Source organism: Papio anubis, unplaced genomic scaffold (genome assembly GCF_008728515.1).
Source record: "Papio anubis isolate 15944 unplaced genomic scaffold, Panubis1.0 scaffold308, whole genome shotgun sequence".
NCBI lineage: Eukaryota > Metazoa > Chordata > Mammalia > Primates > Cercopithecidae > Papio > Papio anubis.
The window spans coordinates 62,089-85,790 of NW_022163192.1; the positions used below are offsets into that span (position 1 = coordinate 62,089).

Sequence of the window (23,702 nt, forward strand, 5' to 3'; positions counted from 1 at the left end):
CTTTCTGTTTGCAGCACAAATGCCACTTCACTGAGGTGTTGAGGACTCCCTCACTCTGTCCCTTCCGCCTCCCACCACAAGCACCTGCTTTATTTTACTATAGCACCTGCTCTTTTTTTTTCTCATGCATTTGCTTTTACGCTCTGTCCATCCATTCCTCCAAACGGTGAGCTCCTGAGGGCAGGGCCCATGCAGGTCATTTTCAGCACTGCACCCTGGTCTAACTTGCCCCTTGCACAGGTGAGTGCTCCAGGCACAGTTTCTGAATGAATAAATGAGAGTATCCAAGAGCCCCCTTCCCACCTGTGAGGAGCTCACATTGTGGGGATGGATGCTACTCACAGGAGATGCAAGTTGGGTGGGAGGCAGGGGGACCCTGGGAGTTTCTCTGGCTGCAGCTGCCCCACTGAGCAGAATGGGCACCGCCTCCCCTGATGGCCAGCACTGGAACTGCAGACCCAGGCAAGGAACCCAGAAACAAAGCCGTCACCTGGGTGTGGGTGTCCTCAAGGCAGTAAGACTCTCAGGGCTGAGGGGGGCAATGAAGGGGAGCTGTAAACTCCAGGAGAGATGAGAGGGGTGTCGGAAGGTTCTCTTGACCCCTCTTTCCCTCCACTGGCCCCGCAGGAACGCAGGCCACTCATAATGGGGGTGTCCAGTCCACTCCATCCACTTCCAAATGGGAGCCCGAGGCTGCAAGCACGGACACCCCACTCCACATGCAGGGAGGCCTCCCCTGCACCACCCAGGACCCCCGCTGTCCTGCAAGCCCAGCTGCTCTGGGCCAGGAAGGACCCCAGGGAGTGGAAGGCCTTTTCCAAGGGCACGGTGGGTCCCTGACGGGGAACCAAAGCCAGGCACGCTTCTCCCAGGCTGGGGGCCTCAGGGCACCTGAGAATGGCCATCCTTGGTACAAGGGGGTGGGGCCCCACTCCCGCGCGCCCTGTGGCTCAGGGGACGCAGGACTCTGCACCCTGACCCTAGAGCTTGCCCTAGGATGGCCCGGCCATGGAGACGCCCTGGAACGGTGAGGACTCTCTGCCCATCAGCCTGGCACCTCTGCCCTACCCTCAGTCGCGTGTGCACTCTGTGCGAGGGAGAAGGCAACCAGGACGTCACGCCTACGGGAGCGGCAATGCCAGCCAATTGGAAAACCTTCCCCGCGCCTGCGTGGCTCTGCAAGCCAATCGAAAACTCCGTCGTGCATGCCGCCAGCCAATCAGGATGTCCAGAGCGCGGCGCTTCCAGCCATTTGAGACTCCCGCTGGCTCTGTGGCTCCAGCCAATCAGGATGCCCGTCCTTGATAAAACCAGCCAGTCAGCGTGCCGGCCGCGCAACAGCAGCAGCCAGTCAGGAAGCCCAGCGTTCACGCTTCCAACCATTGTCGGACTGTCAACCGCCACCAGGCGCTTCCAGCCAATCGCAGCCGCCCGTCGCCAGCGCGGCGGTAACTGGCGCGGCGTCTGTGGGTAGTCGCGTGCGGAGCTGCGGAGCGGCGGGGCGGCGGGGCGGCGGGGCGGCGGGGCGGCGGGCGGCGGCGGCGGCCATGGGAGATATCCCCGCCGTGGGCCTCAGCTGCTGGAAGGTGACGCGGACGCGGCAGGGAGGCGCGCCGAACCTAGGGGAGCGCGGGACTTGGGGGCGCCCGACGGGGCCCAGGCCGGGGCCGGGGAGAAGTGCGGCGGCCTCCCCTCCGCCTGGCCGGCGCCCGCCCACCGCCCACACGTGGCCCGGCCCGGCCTTTCCTAAAACCGAGTCGGTGATGCCCGCGGAGGCGCTCTCCGCGCAAGCGGGGACTGCGGCAGCCACGCCTCAGACTCGGGGGCTGCAGCCGCGGCGTTGGGCGGAGCTGCTCGGTGGAGAGGCCGAGCCCCTGTAGTCACTCAGAGCTGGAGCGGGGATGCAGAGTGGAGGCCTTGGCGGCGCTGGACTCAGCCTGAGCAGGGAACCTCGAAGCCTCCTCTCCAGTCATGAGAGAAAGAAAAGTTGGGGCCCGGCGCGGGGTGCGGGCTTGGAATCCCAGCCCTTTGGGAGGCCGAGGCAGTAGGATCGCCAGAGCTCAGGAGTTCAAGACCAGCCAGGTCAACATGGCGAAACCCTGTGTCTACCAAAAATGAACAAATCGACTGGGCTTGGCGGGGTGCGCGGCTGTGGTCCCAGCTACTCAGGAGGCTGAGGTGGGAGGATCACTGGAGCCCAGGAAGTCGAGGCTGCAGTGAGCTTTGATGGCGCCACTGCACTCCAGCCTGGGGCACAGAGCCAGACCTTGCTGGGGGAAAAAAAAAAAAAGGAAAATTGGAATTGCTGATTAGGCTTTAAAGGAAACTTTGGGACCTCATGTTCCTCCCTGTTTAGAAGTAGCCCGCCCTGATGCCTGAGAAAAAGGACGTATTATCGCTCTGTGCATTTATGGGGGGCACTGCAATGTTTTGAGACGTGTGTACAATTGCAGCGTGGTTAAATCAAGCTAATTAACATATCCATCACTTCTCTCAGCTATTATTGTTTGTGGTGAGATGTTTGAAATGTCTTATTTTGAAATACACGTGTAGTAAATTATTGTTGACCGTTGGCATCCTAGTGTGCAGTAAGTCTTAAAAGCTGTGTCTCCTGTGTATTTGAAACTTTGTACCGTTTGATGAGCAACTCTCCATTCCCTCCTTCCTCACCTCCCCCAGCCCCAGCCTCTTATAACCACCATTCTATTCTATGACCTTTCTCTACTTTGAACTCAATTCCTGCCAGTGATTTGAGACAGCACTAAAAAGCGTTTAAAATTTCACCTTTTTTTTTTTTAAAAGCTAAACTTCATTGTTGATAAAAGCTATAAGAAGTCACATAGGAAGTTAGTTACTGAGGAGTCAGAATGTTCAAGTTCTGCTCATGAAAATATTATTTAAATTATTTCTCCTACCTGCTTACCAACTCTTAGAGGCTAGGAGTGTCATTCTGTTCATATTGGTTCTCAGCATCTAGTAAAGGACGTGCATCTGGCAGCCATTCATTCAGGAAGCACTTGATGGATTAAACCGTTGAGTCTCTTGCTTCCCTTTACTTATGCAACAATTTGGTGCAGGAGTCCAGACTTCTGTGCACACAGGATAAGGAAAAATTAGTGAAAACTGTGCTTAAGCGGTCAAAATATTCTATTTCTTTCTTGGACTACAGGTGCATCAAATTGGATTAATCATAATCACTCATCACTGGTCTATGCAAAGGCTTATTTTTACTTGGCTATTTTTAATAGTGAATGAACATCACAGATCTACCAGTTATCTGTTGCCCCAGAAATGCTGCATCAATGGCCAAACACCAGACCTTGGTGGTGTACAGCAGCAAGTGTGTACCTCCTGCATGGGAGGTCAGGAGAGCAGCTCTGTGGACCTTAGATGGGCTCCTTCACTTGGGAGTTGGCTGGTCTCAGTTGGGATGGTTGGGGCTACCCCACTTGGCTCCACACACCTCCTGTCCTCATGCGGCTAGTCAGGGAGTGTTCTCAAGATGATGACTGAAGCACAAGAGAGCAAGGGGAGCCGTGAGATGTCTGGAGACCTCAGCCTGGGCTCTTCATTATTAGGGGCCATTTGATCCATCTGTGTGCCTGATCGGCGCTGTCTTAATTACTACAGTTCCTTGATGAGCCCTCATACCTAGTAGGGCAGGTCACCTCTCTCTGCTCTTGTAGATTTACAGTGTACAATTTGATGAGTTTTGACAGATGCGTGTACCTGGGTCCTGGCTTTTTATTTTGGCACCTTACTCTCCACTGTAGGTTTTAGAACTAGCTTATAAGTTTCCGTGGAAAACTTTATTGGGGTTTTGATTGGAACTACATTAAATCCATCGACCAACTTGGAGATAACTGACATCTTTGTAATATTAAATCTAACTTTTCTACAAGCATGATATTCTTCTCTGTTAATAAATTGTCCTAAATATGATTCATTTCTAACATATTTTCATATGGTTGTATAGTTTTTCCTGAGGAGAATATATGTCTTTTGTTGGAATTATTCTTGGGTTCTTGATAGTGTGTTATACTACTGGAAATTATATTTCTCTGAAATTACGTTTTCTACCTGTTTCACCTGCTATATTCATTACACTTCCAGCCACTTTACTAAACTGTACAATTATTTCTGTTAATTTGCCTTACATTTGTTTGAATTTCCTACACAAATGATCAAATCATCAGCAAATAATGGTAGTTTACTTTCCTTTTTTTCCAGTCTTTAAGCTTAAAATTGCTGCTTCTTAGTTGTTTAGGTGCTTCTGGAAAGCACCTCCAGCGCAGTGGCTGTTCTTGTTTTGTACCTGATTTTAAAGGATGTAGGATGGGTTTTTTTTTTTTAATATTGATACTCTGTCAGATTAATTTTTTTCCCCAACTTACTGGGAGTTTAGATTTTGAATCTAAACTGGTATTGAATCTTAACAAATATTGATTGAGATGACTTTTGTTTTTGTATTTTAATCTGTTAATATTGATGAATTACAGATTTTCTAATAAGAAACCATCCTTAAATGTCTGAGATATACTCAACATGGGTATGGTATATTATCTTTTCATAAATATTGTTGCATCCAATTTGCTTTTGTTTTACTTAGGAATTTTGCTACGGTATTCACGAATAAGATGAATGTGTAACTTTTAATATTTTTGTCTGATTTTGATTTCAAGGTTATGCTGGTTTTGTAGAATGAGTTGAAATAAGTCCATCTTTTTCTGTTGTTTGCAAGTTTGTGTTAAACTGAGATGATTTCTTGAACATTTTATGAAACTTTGGTGGTTTTCTCTTTTTTTCAAATTACTTCCTTTCTCTAATAATTATGTAACTATTCAACCTTTATTCTTGAGTTAAATTTTTCTAGGAATTTTCCCATTTTATATCATTTTTCCAAATTATTGACATATCGTTATTGGTAATATTTTCTTTTAAGTCCATTTTATCTGCATGTTTTACTTTCTATTCATGTCAGTTTTTTGAAAAGTTGGCCTCTTCATCAACCTGACCAGAAGTCTGTTTATTTTACTGAAGTTTTTCCCAGAACTGCCATCTGGTTTTGTTGATCTTCTCTGTTACATCTTTGTTTCTATTTTATTGATGTTATTCTTAATCATATTTTTATGTTTCCATTCAATTTCTTGAGTTCTTTTTCTAACTTAAGATGGATACTTGGTTCATTAGCTTTCAACCACTCTGAATCTGTTGCTTAAAATGAAGATAATTATGCTGCTTTAACTCCTAGGATTACCGTGAAGCTCCAATGAGAAAGTGCTTTGTGAACTATAAAGCCCTTGTCAGTCTTCAGTTTAATGTCATTGCAAGCCCGCCCACCCCCATGGTCTTCCCTAGTTCTAGTTCCTTCCCTTGCCTGAGCTTCATTTAGAGTGACTCTTCTCTTTTCTGAACTGCCTTATGGCTTATAGCATCATACATTCATCTGGGTTTGTTATATGCTTCTTTTTGAATGGATACCTTCCTGTGAGTCTACACCTCAACCTTTATTATTGGACGCTGTGGTATCTGAGTGTACAGGATGAACCTTAAGCCTCTTTGCATCTCAGTTATTATTCATTCTACACTTTTTTATTGCTTTGATCATTCAGAAAGCACACCATGTAGCTCAGTTTTCTGCAGACACTAAAAATAACCTATAGTTTTTTTCCTAAAGTATGTAAAGGAATTGGAACTTAGATTATTCATAAATTACTTCATAACTCTGACATTACCTGTTTTTAGACTGATTACACTAGTACCAAATTAGTGACTTAATTTTGTGTGTATTATGTGGTCCACGTGCTTGGGTGAAAGGGGAGATTTGTGTTGGGTTCCTCTGACTGTGGGAAGACACTTTGTTTTGTTGGTTTTGCAGGCTTCTCCGGGGAAAGTGACTGAGGCAGTGAAAGTAGCCATTGACGCAGGGTACCGGCACTTCAACTGTGCTTACTTTTACCACAACGAGAAGGAGGTTGGAGCAGGGATCCGTTGCAAGATCAAGGAAGGAGCCGTAAGACGGGAGGATCTGTTCATTGCCAGTAAGGTAGGGCTTCTCTGTGCAAGGCTGGCAGAGCTTGGGTAATGCTACATCTCGGGAGGGCTTTCTACTTTCTTTATGGGAGTTGATGACTTTGTTTCATACTTGAATCAGAATAAACAAGAATATTCACAGCTTCATGAGCATGCTGAATTATATTGTGTGCAGGTTGGTTTCATATTATTTACTTGGTCATTCAGGTAGTGGTACACAGATACCCCCAATTAACAATACATTATCAAAATTGATTTAGTAAGGGCACTTTGGCTACACTGGTGAGTAGGACAAAGTCCTAGCCCTCGTGAAGTCTGTTTACACAGCGATTCCTAAATTCAGAATCACTGGGGTGATTGTTAAATGCAGATTCCAAATTCTACCGCACGTCTGCTGAAGGAGAAACTCTGGGTGTGGAGGGAGCAGCTTGAGCGCAGGCATAAGGCAGGAAGCAGCATGGCAGGTGCAGGGATTTGTAAGAAGCTTGGTGCATTAGTCCATTCTCACGCTGCTGTTAGAACATACCTGGGACTGGGTAGTTTATAAAGAAAAAGAGGTTTAATGGACTCACAGTTTCACTTGGCTGGGGAGGCCTCACAATCATGACAAAAGGCGAAAGAGGAACAAAGGCACGTCTTACATGGTGGCAGACAAGAGAACGTGTAGAGGGGAACTGCCCTTTATACCATCAGGTCTCATGAGAGTTATTCACTATCACCAGAACAGCACAGGAAAAACCTGCCCCCATGATTCAGTTACCTCCCAGTGGGTGCCTCCTATGACAGGTAGGGATTATGGGAGCTACAATTCAAGATGACATTTGGCTGGAGACACAGCCAAACCAAATCACTTGGTCTCTCTGGACCACATGATGTCAGGTTGCAGGAGTAATGAGAAGTGAGGCTGAGTGGCGGATGGGCTGGGCCATTGAAGTTCAGCTGTGCCCTGTCAGTAGCTGTGCTTTTTCCTAGAGACAGGAGCCCTGTCTGGTTTTTAAGTAGGGCAGCTTGTATCATATGTGAGTGCAACTTGTGTTGTGTATAGGATATTTTAGTAGGTGAAAGGAGCTTGCATTTGAGGCAGAGGCAGGAGGCCAGGTAGGAGACATTAACAGCAGTGCAGGTGGAAGATGGTGAAGGCCTGCACTGGCACAGTGGGTGAAGGAGGGAGAAGAGGAAATGGATGTGGAGGGTAGTTGGGAGGCAGGCCCTGTGGAAGACGCAGAGTGGACTACGATAGTGGAGAATTCAAGAATTCCTTTGCTTTTGATTTGGAAGCGGAATGTTAAGACCATGAGTATTAGGGATTTCATGACTCAGGCTCACAGCTTCATTATTTATAAAATGAGACTTTGGATTTGAGAATTTCCTGAGTAACTTCCCAGCTAAAATTTCATACCTCAGGATTCGATGTTGTTTCTATAGTTGAATTGCCTTCTGTTTTACTTTATGGAAGTTAATGTTCTTCAGTCACCATTGCTATCTGCGCTAGAGCAGAGGGTGGTAAGAGAGCAGCCTTGGTGTGTGTTTGGCCAAGCGGCGAGAATATCTTCTGAATAGTCCAGGTAGGGAAGTGAGCAACTGGAGATTTCTGAGGCTCGCCCTGCAATGTGGAGCAAGTTGCTTCTGTGTGGATCATAGTCAGCAGTGGAAATATGTTCATTATTTTGGAAATTTGGAAAAGTTATAGAAATGTAGTTAGAAATAAATAAATCACACATATACACACCACATAGAGACAACTGTGATTAACAGTGGAATACATTTACTTCCAGCGTTCATTTTTTTATTTTTCTGAAGATACTATGCTCGTTTGTTTCCATTTATTTGATTGCCCTTTCTTTTACTTTCATTTAACTTATCATTTTTGTTTTTTCCTTGCTGTGACAGAGCCTTCAGGTTAGCTTATGTCACAGTCAGTAAAAGTATAATGAGGGGAAAATCACAAGTTTTTCTGCTTAATGGGATTGTGGAAGGAAATAGCTAAAAGAAGTAAGGCAGTGTGAGTTAACTCACCGATAGGCTAACCCACATGGTTACAGTGCCTTAGGAGCAGAGAACCCTTAATGCGGAGTCTGTGTAAGTGAGAAACACAAGACAGAGACTTCTGATTTTTCATCATGTCTTTTCTGCCTGCAGGAATTTCACTTTCGTTTTTGTTTTTGGTCCCAAGGGATCCAAATAACCATCAAATATTTCTTGGATTCCTGAGCTTCCCTTGAGGAGGAGTCAGGCAGAAGGAGTTCAGCTTTGGGGCCTCTCCCTGCAGGTGTCCTGGAACTCTTCTGAGGATAATGTCCCTGTCCTCCCGTCAGAACCTGCCATGTTGTATTTGTGGTCATCTCAACTCGCCTATTTTGGGTCCAAGACAGTAGCTTTGTGGGGCTATAGAACGGGTGCCATGCTGGCTCTGGGTGGGCATGTGTGACACTGGTCCCCTTTCCTTTGTAGCTGTGGTGCACCTGCCACAAGAAGTCCTTAGTGAAAACAGCATGCAGAAGGAGTCTAAAGGCCTTGAAGCTGAACTATTTGGACCTCTACCTCATACACTGGCCCATGGGTTTCAAGGTACCATTCAGTAGGTAGTTCATTCTGCGGTTTGCAGGACCTTCCTCCCCGTGGTTACACCCTGTCTTGCGGTGGGGAGAGCATGTACCAGCAATCAGGGCCAGGGTTCCCAGGCCGCACCTGCCACATGCTAGCTGTGGCATTTGGGCAGTCCTCTTGATATCTCTGGGCCTCAGTTAAGGAGAGGCTTGGCTTGACCTCTGAGGCCCCCACAGGTCTGTCGTTTAAGCCAGTCACTTTTTTTCCAAGCCAAGAGAGCAGCAGGTTTTCTTCCCTTAGGTTTTTAGGTGAAAGCAGCGATCAGATGAGGAAATACTGCTGCTCAGAGAAAGTTCCCAGTGAATTCCTAGGCCTTGTCTGTGCTTGCAGGTTCTGTTCTCTTTGGAGAGTAAATGCTGTTTTGCAATATGAGAGATAATTGCTTGTTCACCTGCAGCAGGGTCCGGTGGGTTATGATGGTAGTTGACTTTTCCACTTGATTTTATTCTCTTAATTGCTTCACAGTGTTTCTGGAGCACGCATCTGAGCCATGGCTCTGCCACTAAGCTACCCTAGTCTAGCCATGCGGCTTCCCTACTCTAGGCAACCTGCTTCTGTCTCACACAGGTCCTGGCCAGGATGTCCCTGCACATTTGCCCCGGGCTGTGATGACAGCCTGCCTGGGCAAGGGCCTGGTCACACAGTTGACACCTGTGAAATAGAGAAGTCCTTCCAGGGATGTTCTTCCTACAATGGAATGGGTGCCTGCTGCTCAGGAGTCTTTTACATGCCAACCTGTGAGAAGTTCTCTTGATGCTGCCACACTGTTGGCTACTGTTTTAGAGTAAAATAACAAAAAACACTTCATTCCTTGCACAGCTTTACTTAACTAAGGCTTTGTATCTAGTTTCCATAAATGATGTGGGCAGCTGTCCATTAGTCACACTGACTAAGAGTGGAAGATAGCCAGAGGGCAAATAGCCAGAGGGCAAAACCAGAGTGATGTCTATGTCTTTGAAATTCGCTGCATGCAGAAAATCATAATTAAAACAATGGCTATAGCTATGTTACACTCAATGCCAGCCAGCATTGTTTTAATTATGTACCCAGAACTATTTTAGGTGCTTTACACATATTAATTCATTTAATTCTCATGACAGTTCTACAAAGTTGACACTATTAACATCCCTTTTGGAGAGATGATAAAACTAAGACACAGAACGTTGAAGGTTTAAGTTAGATTATTGGAGCCCAGAAGTATATGCTCAGGTCAGACATTTGTTACACTTTGCTTGCCTTCATCCTTTAGCAGATTCGTGTCTTTGGATTTCTGGGTGGTAGAAAAGGAAGAGGTCTCAGATCACCCAGCAAATTACAGAGGAGGATAATGCAGCATCGTCAGCATGTCTTCTGGCCAGTAGGAACTGCTAGGCCTTGTGTGATGCTGGACAATTAGATCAGAGTCCGAGTATGAGTCCCGGGCTGCAATTTTGTGGAGGCTTGGATAAATGTCAACAGGGGATGTGGCTTTAAAGCGAGACTGTTCATTACTTCAGCTCATCATGGAAAATGCCTCTTGCATGTGGACCAGGCTGGAACATGTGACATTCTTCCACTGTTGCTTAGGAGTGTGATTAGGTGTCATTAAATATGACATTCACCCTTAACACGCCATGTGGAGTGCATGAGGGAGGTAGCTGGACTGTACATCAGTGCTGCTCTGAAGGGTGACTTTAGGTTCTCGCCCTTTCAAGGTGTCTCTCTCTGCCCCTACCTGCTGTGTACCTTTGTATACTCATTCCTCACCTGTCATCATCATGGGGATTCTAAGAAAAGAAGACAAGACCCTAACAGTGGAGGTAGGAGAGGGTTGACTGGGCCCTATAAGACATGAAGAAAATGCATTCCTCATGCATTCTTTACCCGAAATTAGTAAACTGTTTTCTGGAGGCGATGGGAGAGGACAGCCTTGCATCAGTGAGGATATGGGGTCTTCCTTTCCCATCATGTGAGAGATGGACAGTGAACATCAGGCTGGCAGAGGCTTTGCCAGCCATCCAGTCCATCAGCCACTGGTCTTTTCTTAGAAAGGTGAAGACTGGGCCTGGTCACATGGCCAGGCTGGGGTTGCTTAGTGACAGGGCCGTGGCTTGGATGCAGGTCTCCTGACACATGTTTGTTTGTTTGTGTTTTTTACACATCTCAACTGTCCTTCTTCACAGCCTCCTCATCCAGAATGGATCATGAGCTGCAGTGAACTTTCCTTTTGCCTCTCACATCCTGGAGTGCACGACTTGCCTCTGGACGAGAGTGACATGGTCATCCCTGGTGACACGGACTTCCTGGACACATGGGAGGTGAGCTGAGCCATACCACCAGGCAGCCTCATCCTGTGTGGGTCTCCACCCAGAATGCAGTGAGCCCCGAGCTACTTGTATTCAAAGACATCAAGGTTGTCTACCTGAGATGTGGGGTTTGCAGAACAAACAAGGAACCAATACCCGAAGAACTCAGAGACCTCAGTGACTTTCTTGTTACCTTTGATTTGGTGTAGTGCAGCCCTCTTGATACATTATTTAAGGGGTAGCTCATTATAGACCTCACATTTTTTCTCAAATATTTATTTTTTGATTAAAAAACCGTATTTCTTTCAGAAAATGCAGGAGAGTTCTTCTGTATTAAACTAACATCAAAAAATTTATTTTCCCGGTACCCAGCAGTTACCACTGTTAATGTTTTAAGTTTCTTTTTCTCTCAAGCATTTCAGAGTGATGAAGTTGGCAGCGTGGAAGCTCAGGCTGGGGAGGTGAGACCAGTGTTGGGGAAGGTTACCAAGTGTCAGCCCGTTTCCAGAGTTGAGACCAAAAACAGCCCTTTACTGCAGGGGCTTGCAGTAAAGTCTTGAGCAGGAAATTAAGGAGATGGTGGTTCCTGGAAGTTGACCCACAGGCTGGCGTGGGTCTCAGACTTGGGCTCCAGCATGGCTGACAGAGCACGTGTGGTCTTATGGTCTTGCTAACCAGCATGTGGGATGGGACGTCACATTTGAGGCCCAAGAAGAAAGTAAGCTTAAGCTTAAGCATGCTGAGGTTAGGACAGAGCTTGCTGGGTGAAGCTCTCCAGGAAGGAGGCCAGAGGGAACCCTCGAACAGGGAGGAGTCCCAGGCTAGGCTCTCCCGATCAGTAGAAGACAAAGACTGCCCTAAGGTATCTGCAATGTCAGGACCAAGGCCCATGGGCCTCAACCCTTTCTGTCACACTGTTTTATGTCCTAAAAGATCTGGGTTAAACTCTAGGGTGCTCATGTAGCACCAGCGAGGTTCCGGTAATTGTTGCAGAGTTGAGGCAGTAACTGACTGCTGCGTGTTGGCCCATTGGTCACTCAGGACTTGCTGCTGACTATGGACCCTGGCACGAAGCCATGCTCTTCCTGAAGCTCAGGGGCAGCCTGGCTTGCCGGTCAGTAACCAGCTCAGAGCTTTAGGTTGCTCTGCCCAAAAGTTCCTTAAAATAGTAAGTGGAGAAGGTGGGATAGGAGAATGATGATGCATCTGTGTGCTTAAGAAGGTCAGTGTCTCAGTGGAAAGAAAGGTGAACAAATAAAATCCGCAGCAGACATGCTGGCCAGACATCAGGAGGAATAGGAACAAGAAGAGCTCACACGTGTCGAGTGCTGGACGCCAGCCTTAGATGACGCATTCTGTGATTCCACATAACCCCTAAACATCCCCGTGGCACAGGTAGTGTCGCCCTGTCCTGAAGCTGAGAAAACTGGGGCCAAGTGAGGCCATGCAACTTGCCCAGCATCCCCTAGCCAGGAAAGATGGGACTGGAATCAGACCTTGAGTGCAGAAATGCTTTTGAAGCTTCAAGTAAAATATTATAAAAATATTGGGTGCAACCAGTTTTAGAATACCATACAGAACTGCTGAGGGACATAGATTGTCAGTGCAGTAGACAGAAGCTTCACACCCAGTGGAGTCATTGTTCTGTTATAGGCCATGGAGGACCTGGTGATCACCGGGCTAGTGAAGAACATCGGAGTGTCAAACTTCAACCATGAGCAACTTGAGAGGCTTTTGAATAAGCCTGGGTTGAGGTTCAAGCCAGTAACCAACCAGGTAAGCCGATGGAAGCATCAGAGAGTTTAACCTGTGTGGCTGGTCCCCCAGCTGCCACTTCTATAGGGCTCTTCTGGAAATGGGAGGATGGGTGAAGCACAAAACAGGCCTATTCCCCTCTGGCAGCACTCAGAATGGTGACTAAAGGCAGCAGCTAGCCAAGTGGCTTTCTTGAAGGTGCGTCTGGGTAGGTGGTACTGTTGGCAGGCAGGGCATGAGCTGGCACTTGGCCCTCCATGTGCGGTACAGGCAGGTCACCAGGTGTGCTCAGAAGTGGTTAGGGTCCTGGCAGGGGCCTCACCCTCATTCGGGAGCATGGACCTCCCCTCCGTCTCTTCCCAGCCTGCAGCCTGCAGCAAGAAAGAGTGGATGACCAGATGGCTTCACGCCAGGCTCACAGGCTGCTGAAGCTGACGCAGGCACTTCGTTTTTTAATGCAGAGAAAAGACTTGTGGGGAAAGAACTACTGTATTTTCTAGACTAGCTTTGTATGTTCAAAGATCATTTATACGGTACTTAAGCTTTTTATTGAAGAGTAGAAGTGCACATGTGAAAATGGAACTGTATACATTCTCATAAACTGAGCATAGCTCTGGGACCAGCGTCCAGCTCAGTAAACAGCACATCCAGTGCCCCTGTAACCCCTGCCGAGCACAGCATTGTTCCCATTCCCAGCAGCTGGGATTCACTTCAGAACTTTACACAGATAAAATAATGATGTGGTATAAACCCCTCTGTGCTCGCCTCTTTCACACAGCGCTGTGTTTGTATGCATGTGATTGTAGATAGTGCTGTCTTACTTCTTGTGGTATTCTGTTTTGTGAATTAACCACAATTGAGTTATCCATTCTGCTGTTAATGAGTACTTGGACAGTTTCCAGTTTGGGACTATTAAGAATAGAGCATCACATACTATTTTTTAAAATAAATAACGCTTTTAAAAAAAGTTCTATACAGAATAGATACACAAAAGTGTGCGAATCATAAAAGGCATACATAACTTGATGAATTTTTGCAAGTGAACAAACTCAAGTATTCAGCACCCAGAACAAGGAAAAGGCCCTCAGCCGTTCAGTAGCTCCCCTGGGTCCTGTTGTGGCCGCCACTGTGAAGAGCAGCCTGGCTTCTGACCCAGCTTCTGATGTAGTTTAACTTTGCCTTGTATACAATCCTATGTACGTAAGTTTTTATATATGTTTATACGGATAGTAGCTTCCGTTTTGTGTCCGTATTTTTAGTTGTTCAGCACTTTAAATACCTGGGAATGATTATGGCATAGTCTGAGCAGACAAGGTGGAGTGGAGGGTCTGCTTTCTGATAGGATGATGGACACCCGGGAACACAGGATTCAGAAGGCTCTAGAAGGGCTGGCATCTCTTGGAGGCTTTCCAAAGAGGCTGATCTTGATGAGTGTGGCATGTTCCTGAGAGCAAAAGCACTATTCATAGTTCTCTGTAATTTACACTAAATATTTATTTTAAATATCCGTATAACCTGGAATTATATATGAGAGTTTGGAGAACGTGCAAGAGACAGTGATCCTGCTCTCTAGCTTCTTAAAATGATCATTCAAGTCACCGGTAGCAGGTGTTTGTCACATGTAGTTCCTCAATTTGATTCATTCACTCAGTGGATGTATTTTTAGCACTCCTACGTGTCTACGTTGTTCTTAGTGTTGGCGAGACATATGTGAACAAAACAAATTCAAACAAAAATCTCTATCTTCATGAGGCTTAGATCTTGGTGACCACAGAAAGACAATAAGCAAATAGTAAAAGTGATAGTGATAGGTGCTGTAGAGGAAAATATAGGCCTGGGGAGATGGGAGCTATGGAGTGTTATAGTCTTCACCTGAGTGCTCCGGGAAGGCCCCACAGAGCAGGTGGTATTGGAACATTCAGATGATGTAGGCGTCCCCAAGGCCATGGACTCAGAGACCATGATAGCTGCTGGCCTCTTGGAGATTGCTCTGTCCAGCCTCCTCACAGAAGAAACACTTATGCGTGGAGCTGGCCCCCATGGGTACTCAGTGACAGCCAAGACTTTGACGCAGGTCTTCTCTTGTAGAGCTTTTCTTGAACACCAGTGGTCTGAATTTTATGTAAGCTGTGATTCTGTTATAGATTGAGTGCCACCCATATCTTACTCAGAAGAATCTGATCAGTTTTTGCCAATCCAGAGGTGTGTCCGTGACTGCTTACCGTCCTCTTGGTGGCTCGTGGTAAGGATACATCAATGGTGTGTTAGTCAGAGTCCGACTGGGAAATAGGTGCCACCTTCTCATTTCCTTGGGATGATTGAGGGAGGATTTAACGGAGATTTTGACAGGGTGTGGGGGGATGGGACCACAGGGGGCTGTCCACACCTCTCAAGCCTGGGGTTGAAGACATGGCTTATTATTGGAAGCCAGGGAGTGGCTGTGAGTGGACTACCCTGGGAGGGGCAGGACCTCTTCAGGGACATAAACCAGCCTGGAGTGACCTCTTTGCTGAGTTCCCCACCAGGGCGTCAGTCCCCTTCTGATCTCCTGACAAGGATACTCCCCAGGTCTCTCCGTGGTTGGATGAGGCGCAGCCTGCTGTCATCCTTACCCAGGCCCTGCAGCTGTTCTGTGCTCCCTCGATCAGCTAAGGGACCTCCAGCCATTCAGCCACCTTAACCAGAAGCTTGGAAATCATCCGTCCCCACATCCCTAGTCCAATCCAGCACCAAAGTCTGTTGATTATTCTGCCAGGAGAAGTTGGACTTTGTGTCATGATTTCATTTCTGCCATCACTGTCACTGCCTTAGTTAAGTAGAATTCCCAAGGTCCTTAGAGGAGCCCCTCGGCTCCCTCCCTGGCCCACTCTATTCCAACCCATTGCTCCCAGAGGAAGCTGAAAGGAGCTGTCTCTTTCCTTTCCTGTGATCGTATCACTTTCCTGGGAAAAATTATTCAGGTCTTGGTGTGGCCTGTGAGATGCAGCCAGCCTGACCTCTGCCCGCCTCTGGCCTCATTCGTCCCTGTCCCTGTGAACATCCTGGGCTTCAGCCACATGAAGCTGTTATGGGGTCCTTGGATAGAACATGTTTTCTCACCTCTGTGCCTTTGCAAATACAGTTCTCTTTACCCACAAATCTTTTTTTTTTTTTAATCTGGCAAACTCCAGTTTCTAATTTAAGGTTCAGTCCAGTCCAGCATCATCTCCTCCAGGGGGCCCTCCTGACTCCTCCTTTATGTTTCTTACACAGCCCCTGTCACATTGTCTTGTGATTTTCTTCTCAGTCTCTTCCACTAGTCAAAGCAACCAGCGTGCAGGTATCTTATGTATTCTTCTCTTCCCAGCTCCTAGCTCAGCACCTGGGAAACATTGGGAACCCCCAAAAGGCTGAGATTACTTGACTTTTATCACCTGTGTGTTTTCCTTGTGAAGTGGGGCATGTGTGTTTGAACTTGGTACCAGCTGGAAAGTCCCTAGAAGGCTGGGTCCGTTCCATAGCTGAGCTTTGGGGTAGAGGGTCCTCTGATGGAGTGAGTCAGGGAGCTCTCAGACTGACTGGGGCGGGCCACTGTGCACTCTGGTTCCTTCAGGAGACCTTGAGGATAATAATAGCACAATGCCTGAAACACGGTGATGGCTCAGTACACGCTTGTTGAAAAAATGAATCCTTAGAGTTCTCAGGGCCCACCCGAGCCTGAACAGAGGATGCATAGAGACTCTATGATCATCTTCAAAACCACTTTTAAAGGTTCCACATGTTCACAGTATTCACTTTTTAGTGGTATTTTGGGTGAACTTTTCTGAAAGTATCATCATCAACAAATACCGATTTGCAGCGCTGTGCCAGGGCATACAGTAGAAGCTGAGAAGTCAGAGAGCCCTGAGAGTTAGGGGGCGTCAAAGCTTGAGAGCCCACTGGCTGCGTGCGCTGACATGGCCACCTGGTTGAGGAAAAGCACAAAATACACATGAGAAGTGATGTTATGTAGCCCTGTTCACCGAAGTGTTAGCAGTGGTTATCTCCAGACTAGAAATGTGGGGTGATGTGCTTTTCTGCATTTAAAAATTTCCTATGGTCAGCATGTGTCATGATCAGAAAATAAATCTTTCATTTTGGACAAAGATTTCTTCTTTCTAAAGAAAGGGACATCCATGTTGGATCTCCTGGCTCACCCCCCTGTGCTGTGTCTCTCTAGTGAAGGGGTTGACCTGATAGATGACCCTGTGATCCAGAGGATTGCAAAGGAACACAGCAAGTCTCCTGCTCAGGTACTGAGGGAGGGCTGTTCCGAGCCAGGTGGGGTTCTCTGACGGCTTCACATCCTTGCGGAGTCCTGGGGCTTGGCAGGTCCCAGGAAGGGATTGGCTCACCCAGGTGAGTCTATGACTCATTAGACCCTCCCAGCGTTGAGCAGAAGTTGGTCTGCAGCCCCATTCCCAGTCACTCAAGCCATGTACTCTTGTCTCCAAGCCTGTCTAGACTCAGAGGAAGAGCTTCCAGGCCTCCCTCTGCCCCACCACTTGCATGCATGGTTAGTATGAGATGGAACAGAAAAGTTATTTAGTCTAGTCTTCTTTGTTCTAACATCTAGTGGGAGGGCTGGGCGCATGTTAAGGAATTCTCATTAAGCAGATTCTGTTGACCTCCTCCTTGGGCTGATGGCTGTCATTACCAACATATTGACAGAGCTGCTCAGTAAATGCCAGTAACAGTAACTGCTGTCATTGACTCTTGGACTCTTACTGCACCATAAAACTCACGGTGTTAGCAAATAACTTAGACTACGTGGGATTTCCCTTTGTGTGATAGTAGACTTTTTGTTTCCTTGCAGATCTTGATCCGATTTCAAATCCAGAGGAATGTGATAGTGATCCCCGGATCTATCACCCCAAGTCACATTAAAGAGAATATCCAGGTAGGTGTTTTCCGTCTTTTATTTAGAGGGTTTCAGATCATGTGTTAGATGGGAAGGGATGACTGCTGTAGGACACAGCCTCAGGATCACGGGGCTTGATGCAGCAGGGGCCTCTGCCTCTGCACTGCGAGTGTTGGTGGTTGACCTTTCACTCAGCGATCCAAGGACCCAGGCTCCTTCATCTTAGGGCCCTCTCTCCCCTAGGGTGTTGGTGTCTTCTCCATCCAGCCCAAGATGAGGAAGGAGGGAAGAGCATGTTATTGGAAAGATTTGTATGGGCAAGGCTTGAGCATGTGCATCAGTCACATGGCTGCGCTGGCCCGCAGGGGAGGCTGGGTGTCTCCTAAGCATGTGCTCAGGAGAAAGGGGAGGCAGTTGGTGGACAAGGTGCCACCTTCTGTCGCGTGGAGGTGTGCCCACGTGGCCTGAGGGCACTGCTTTGAGTTGTGTGGGAAGGCTCTGGTCCTGACTCCTGTCTAGTGACTTCCGAGAGGCAGGAGTGAAGACTGGTGTGTGAAATCTATTTTTGGAGCTATGTGAAGGAACTATGTGTGGTTTCAACCCTGACGACATAGTCTATAACCCAGTCAGGGTCATGGACTTGGGATTCCCACAGGCCCACTCACAATTTAACTGCTGCATAACCTCTCTAAGCCTTCGTTTCTTCATTAGAGCACCCTCTGATAGGATCACTGTGAGGGTGAAATGTAATGATATAGTGAAGGGGTGGCATAGTGCCTGGCTTATGGAAGTACCTGATGCTCTTAGCTGCCAGTCACCCCCAGTCACGGATGTCACCCGTAACGATCTCACAGGCAATGACAGGCATTGGTGGCAGCCCACAGCCATTGATCATGTCGGCACAGGTGTGTGTAAGCCTGGGGCCAGCTGCACAGCTGCATTTCCATAGACAGCATGTGCCCAGGAGTGTCCCTCTGGGTGTCCGAGCTGCCTGTGAGCTCCACGAGGCACTGCTGCATCCTCAGGGCTCTGTTTGGTTGTGCCAAGCAAGCATTGCCACCGGGGTTTATTGACTGACCCATCTGTAGCAGTGCCTGTGCCCTCAGTCTCACTGTGCATGCCAAGCTGGCTGCAGGTGGGCAGAGCCCTGCCATTGACAGGAGAGACAGGCCACCCACGATGGGAGGACCAGGGGATGGGCAGGCTCCTCAGGGTGTCCACAGCGCTCTTCCTGCTGGGCCCTTGTCCAGTTCACCTGCTCCCCGCATGCACTTCTCTTCTTTCTCAGGCATCCTGCTCTTTGAATAGCCCAGAGCAGCTCTGGGTGACCAGCCAACCTTAAACCTGAAAAGTATGGATTTGGCTGAGCTGTAAACTCAGTTCTTTCCAATGGCTATTGACAGGCCTCTTGGAATGAGGCTGCAGGTCTCTTGTAGTGGTTAGAATTGAGCATTGCTGACTGACTGGCATCTGCTCCACATGGGGGCCTGGTCTAAGGTGCCCTCTGTGCCCTGCAGGGCAGCTAGGATTGCCCCTGGGAGGACATAGGCTGGGGATGATTATCTGACCCTCCCATGGGAGGAACCACTGAGTGAGCAATTCAGCAGGTGGCAGGGGGCCGCATCTGCCCCAGTTCTGCCCTCGTGGCTCTTAATGCCTGGGATGGGATCCCCATGGCCTAGTGGCAGTGAATGTGAAACAGGGACCTCAGACCCAGCTGAGATGTTCCCATTCCTCTATTAGGTCTGCTACACACTGAGGGGAAATGCCATCCCCAGGCAGTGAGACAGGACCAGGCTGACATGAGACCTGAGGGCCAAAGCAGAAGTGACAAAGCAAAGCTAAGGGCTGAGCACAGAGAGCAGCAGCGGGTTAGGAGGGGCTGGAAGAAGTGCTCATGCTGTCAGGAGGTGGTGGGAGCTGGGAGAAGAAAGACACCCAGTGGCGCAGGCACAGGGCTCCCAGTGCAGGGTGCTGCCCTGGCCGGCCTCCTGTGGCCCCAGTGCCTCTCAGAACTGCTGCTGCAAGGCTGCCCACCCTTTATAGGGACTCTTCTAGAACTGCTCACGATTCCCTTTAAACCCAAGAATCCCCCTACCCCAGCCCCGGCACTCCCCACTCCCTCCAGATGACACGCTGAGGCTACTTTCTCCTGGCCTCAGAAGTGAGAGGCTCTTGTGGGGGAGAGGCTGGGGTTCTCCAGGTCCTTGCATTGGAATCACTCAGTGCACCCCTCCTCCTACCGCAAGACAGCCACTCTGCCAGGCCAGGGTAGGCGCTGATGTTGTAGCCATGGGTCCTATTCCTCAGTGTGTGGGGACAACAAAAGGGGAGGGACGGGCAGAAAAGAATACTGTTTTCAAGGAAGAAAAATGGATCACTCAGAAAACTTACTCTGTGATATGGTACTGTTAGAGTTCATAGTCCCAGGGCCAAGTGGGTCCTTAGTTGGCAGGTGTATGGAACAAATGGTTTTGTTGGGTTTTTGAGAGGTAGCAGAGTCAGTGGGAAAAATTCTGTGCCTTTTTTTTTTTTTTTTTGAGATAGAGTTTCACTCTGTCATCCAAGCTGGAGTACAGTGGTAGTGTGATCTCGGCTCACTGCAACCTCCACCTCCTGGGTTCAAGCGGTTCTCCTGCCGCAGCCTCCTGAGTAGCTGGGACTAGAGACACACGCCACGTCATCCGGCTCATTTTTTTATTTTCAGTACAGATGGAGTTTCACCATATTGGCCAGGCTGGCCTCCAACTCCTGACCTTGTGATCCGCCCATCTCGGCCTCCAAGTGCTGGGATTGGAGTGAGCCACCGCACCCAGCCGCCATACCTTTTAACTCTTCCCACGTGTCCTTTATTCCACTAAGATGAGTGCAGTGTATATTTCCATCTTTCCAAGGCTTCCTAAATGTAGCCAAGGCCAAGCCAGCACCAGTCACATGATCAAAAGGGCGTTTGGGGAATCCAGGCTGCGATTCAGGGAAGTTCCAAGTGTCTGATGAAGTGTTTGTTCCACATCCGTGTGTCCCTTGCAGGCCTAGCACAGTCACAGTGCCATGTAGGCAACATGCGCTCCATGAAATGTGAATTAAAATTAACAGGTCTAGCACAGTGCCATGTAGGTAACATGCGCTCCATGAAATGTGAATTAAAATTAACAGGTCTAGCACAGTGCCATGTAGGCAACATGCGCTCCATGAAATGTGAATTAAAATTAACAGGCCTAGCACAGTGCCATGTAGGCAACATGCGCTCCATGAAATGTGAGTTAAAGTTGAGTGTTCTACAAACGTTGTGTTTTGGTTCCAGGTGTTTGATTTTGAGTTAACACAGCACGATATGGATAACATCCTCAGCCTCGACAGGAATCTCCGACTGGCCACATTCCCCATGTAAATATGACTCCTTCTTTTAAAAATAGAGGGAAGAATATACAGATTGGATGATTGGTGTCTGAATAGGTATTTATCATACACATTTTAAATTAATTAAACCTTCTCATTGTAATTCTTTTCCTGTTTGAAGGTGGGCCACTGAATGAAGCTAATTTCACTCACTGGGGAGTTTAAAAGTGTATAACTGTATCATTTAAAATGTTTCTCTTAAAAAATAATCACTCGTTTCTATTTTTGATTTGTTTTTCTGTTTTTCAGAACTAAAAATCACAAAGACTATCCTTTCCACATAGAATACTGAGGACAGCTTCCCATTCCTTGTTTCTGCTCAGCCCAGATGCACCAACACCATTGGTGATGTTGACCCTTCTCTGTCATCACAGCGCCAGGGCAGCTGTGCCTGGGATGGGAGCCACACAGTCAGGGGGGCTGCAAGAGCCGCCTTCTCTGACACATCTGGAGAATTGAGTGTGTTCTAAGTGAAGGCAATGGGGTTTCTCCAAGACAGCCTGTGTGGCCTCTACTCTGAAAAAAGACACTGATGATTGATCAATGAAATTTGCCTTCACATTTTAAGAACACTTTATCTTATGGAATTATTGAAGCCATCTGCAGAGCTGAGGAAACAGTATAATGTGTCTCTGCCCCATTGCCCAGCTCCACCAATTGTGCCCCAGGCCAGCCCGCGTCACCTTCACTTCCTTCTCTGCCCTGCCAATGACCCCCAGGTTGTTCTAAAGCAGAGTCCTTCCCTTCCCCCAGTGGGAAGTGAAATGGGGTAAGTCTGGGACACTGTCAGAGTTCAATAAAGAGGCTTTTTTCTTCCTTAAAAATCTGAATTTTAGTTTCTTTTTTTTTTTTTTTTGGAGACAGTCTCACTATGTCGCCCAGGCTGGAGTATAGTCAAGTGATCTCGGCTCACTGCAACCTCCGCCTCCTGGGCTTAAGTGATCCTCCTGCCTCAGCCTCCCAAGTAGCTGGTTAATTCCTAAATACTAGTTTTTAATATGGTCTTCTGATAAGTCAGATTATACCTGGGGAACCCCCATAGCAGATATGAAACACAGTTCACTTCCTCACATCCGCTCATTCAGCCTGTTTAGATTCATGTATCAGAAGGAGGCCCTGCAGAGCATGGTGTTCATGCCCAGGTGTTGGTAGAGGGTATGGTTTAATGGACTTCGTGTGATCCAGACGCTGTGATCCCTGTCCTTGCTGTCTGCTCAGCGAATCTGGCCTAGCTCCTGTACCCTGGGATTCACATGAATCTCCAGGGATATAACTTCTCAACTCATAGGCCCTTGGCTGCTATTCAAAATGAGTTAAGCCAGAAGGAAATTGATGTCTGCTCCATGGTCTCTTCCCACTTCCTGCGTTCCCCACATCAGCCTCCATACGAGCCTCTCATTTCCTCCTCATATCAGGGAAGATATGGAGGTGTTGCCCAGTGGCTGAAGGGGACTATTTGGGGACAGTACCCTCCACATCACTTCCCATTTTCACTTTATCACAGGCAGGCCAGCTGAGTCAGATATGTGGGTTCTGCAGATAAAAGCTGTGCCTTTCTAGCTCTGTGATTCTGAGCAGACTGCCTCACCTCCCAGCCCTCAGTGTCCTTGTCCACTCAATGGAGGAACTGCAGCACCTCCCGGTTGTGGAGACAGTGTCTGGCCCAGGATATGTCCCAGCAAGAATGCATTATTGCTATGACCAGTATCATTGCCATTGCCTTGTTCCTCAGTTTCTCATCCACCTCCCTGCCCAGCCTTCCAGATGTTCAGGTGTTCAGGGGCATGTAGGAACCTTCTAGCTTGGCCTCAAGAGAGGACTTCGCTGCAGGCGTCCCAAAATGAAAAGACATGTGACTGGTGCAAGAGCTTCATGGGAGCCTCACCCTCGTGGGAGTAGGATTAAGGGTGAGGTGTCATGGTTTGACCAAATTTCCAAGGGGAGTTTAATCAGAAGACTGTTTACAAAGGACGCAGGAAATGGGAGGGTCTTTGGACCTTCCTGTGATCAGGCCCTGCTCCACCACTATGGACCTTTAATTTTTCCATGTTCATGACTCCTTATCATTCACTAGCTGTGTGACTTTGTACAAATTCCTTAACTTCTTAAACCTTTAAACTCTTTGTCACTGTCTGCCTAGAGGTGTTAGGATTCAGTGGCACAGTGCACATGCAGCAGGTGACAGTCATCTGCATGTAGCACTCCTGTGAACACGTGCGTGTGTAGGTGTGTGACTTGTATTTTATCTCCCACGGAGTCAAAAATCTAACTGCTGTTTTGTGAATTTTCCTTGTCACATACCTAAACCGTCGTTCATTGACCTTAAAAGTAGAGAGTAGAATGGTGGTTGCCAGAGGCTGGGGAGCGCAGGAGTGGATGGCTGATGTGGAGAGGTTAGTCAGCAAGGACAAAGTTGCAGTTGGGAGGAATGAGTCCCAGCGCTCCATTGCACAGTAACACAAGTTGGTTAACAATAATACGTCATGTGTCTCATGATAGCTGGCCAATGAGGATCTACTACGGTATTTGCATTTCATGGATTTACTTCCAACAGGCATGAAAACTGAGTGAAGCCGACCACCAGGTGGCGCTGGGAAGCACTTAATGTTCCAGTGCATCTGCGACTCTTAACAGGAGATGGCAGGCTTTTACTGTCTGATTTTAAGACGTCTTCAACTTTGTACAGTCACAGTGAGGAAGGAAGCAATGGATAGTAAAAATAAGCAAACACTGGGCAATTGCAG

The 23,702-nt window shown here is 47.8% G+C and overlaps 1 protein-coding gene across 4 annotated transcripts; it reads left to right on the forward strand.

Moving 5' to 3' along the window:
- The first annotated feature begins 1,376 nt into the window (after positions 1–1,376).
- LOC101021644 (1,5-anhydro-D-fructose reductase) lies at positions 1,377–21,782 on the forward strand. Of its 4 annotated transcripts, none has more exons than XM_003903330.4 (10): positions 1,377–1,586; positions 5,879–6,046; positions 8,485–8,601; positions 10,803–10,937; positions 12,579–12,701; positions 14,825–14,922; positions 16,879–16,951; positions 17,515–17,598; positions 20,864–20,946; positions 21,208–21,782. In XM_003903330.4, the coding sequence occupies exons 1-10, from the start codon at positions 1,548–1,550 to the stop codon at positions 21,248–21,250; spliced, it is 963 nt and encodes a 320-aa protein (XP_003903379.1). In that variant the 5' UTR covers positions 1,377–1,547; the 3' UTR covers positions 21,251–21,782. The 4 variants fall into 4 exon arrangements, with proteins under 4 accessions (XP_003903379.1, XP_009212157.1, XP_031517812.1 ...); XM_031661952.1 differs by lacking the exon at positions 1,377–1,586 and adding an exon at positions 1,838–2,082; XM_009213893.2 differs by lacking the exon at positions 8,485–8,601 and having other exon boundaries at positions 1,517–1,586.
- Positions 21,783–23,702: the final 1,920 nt, after the last annotated feature.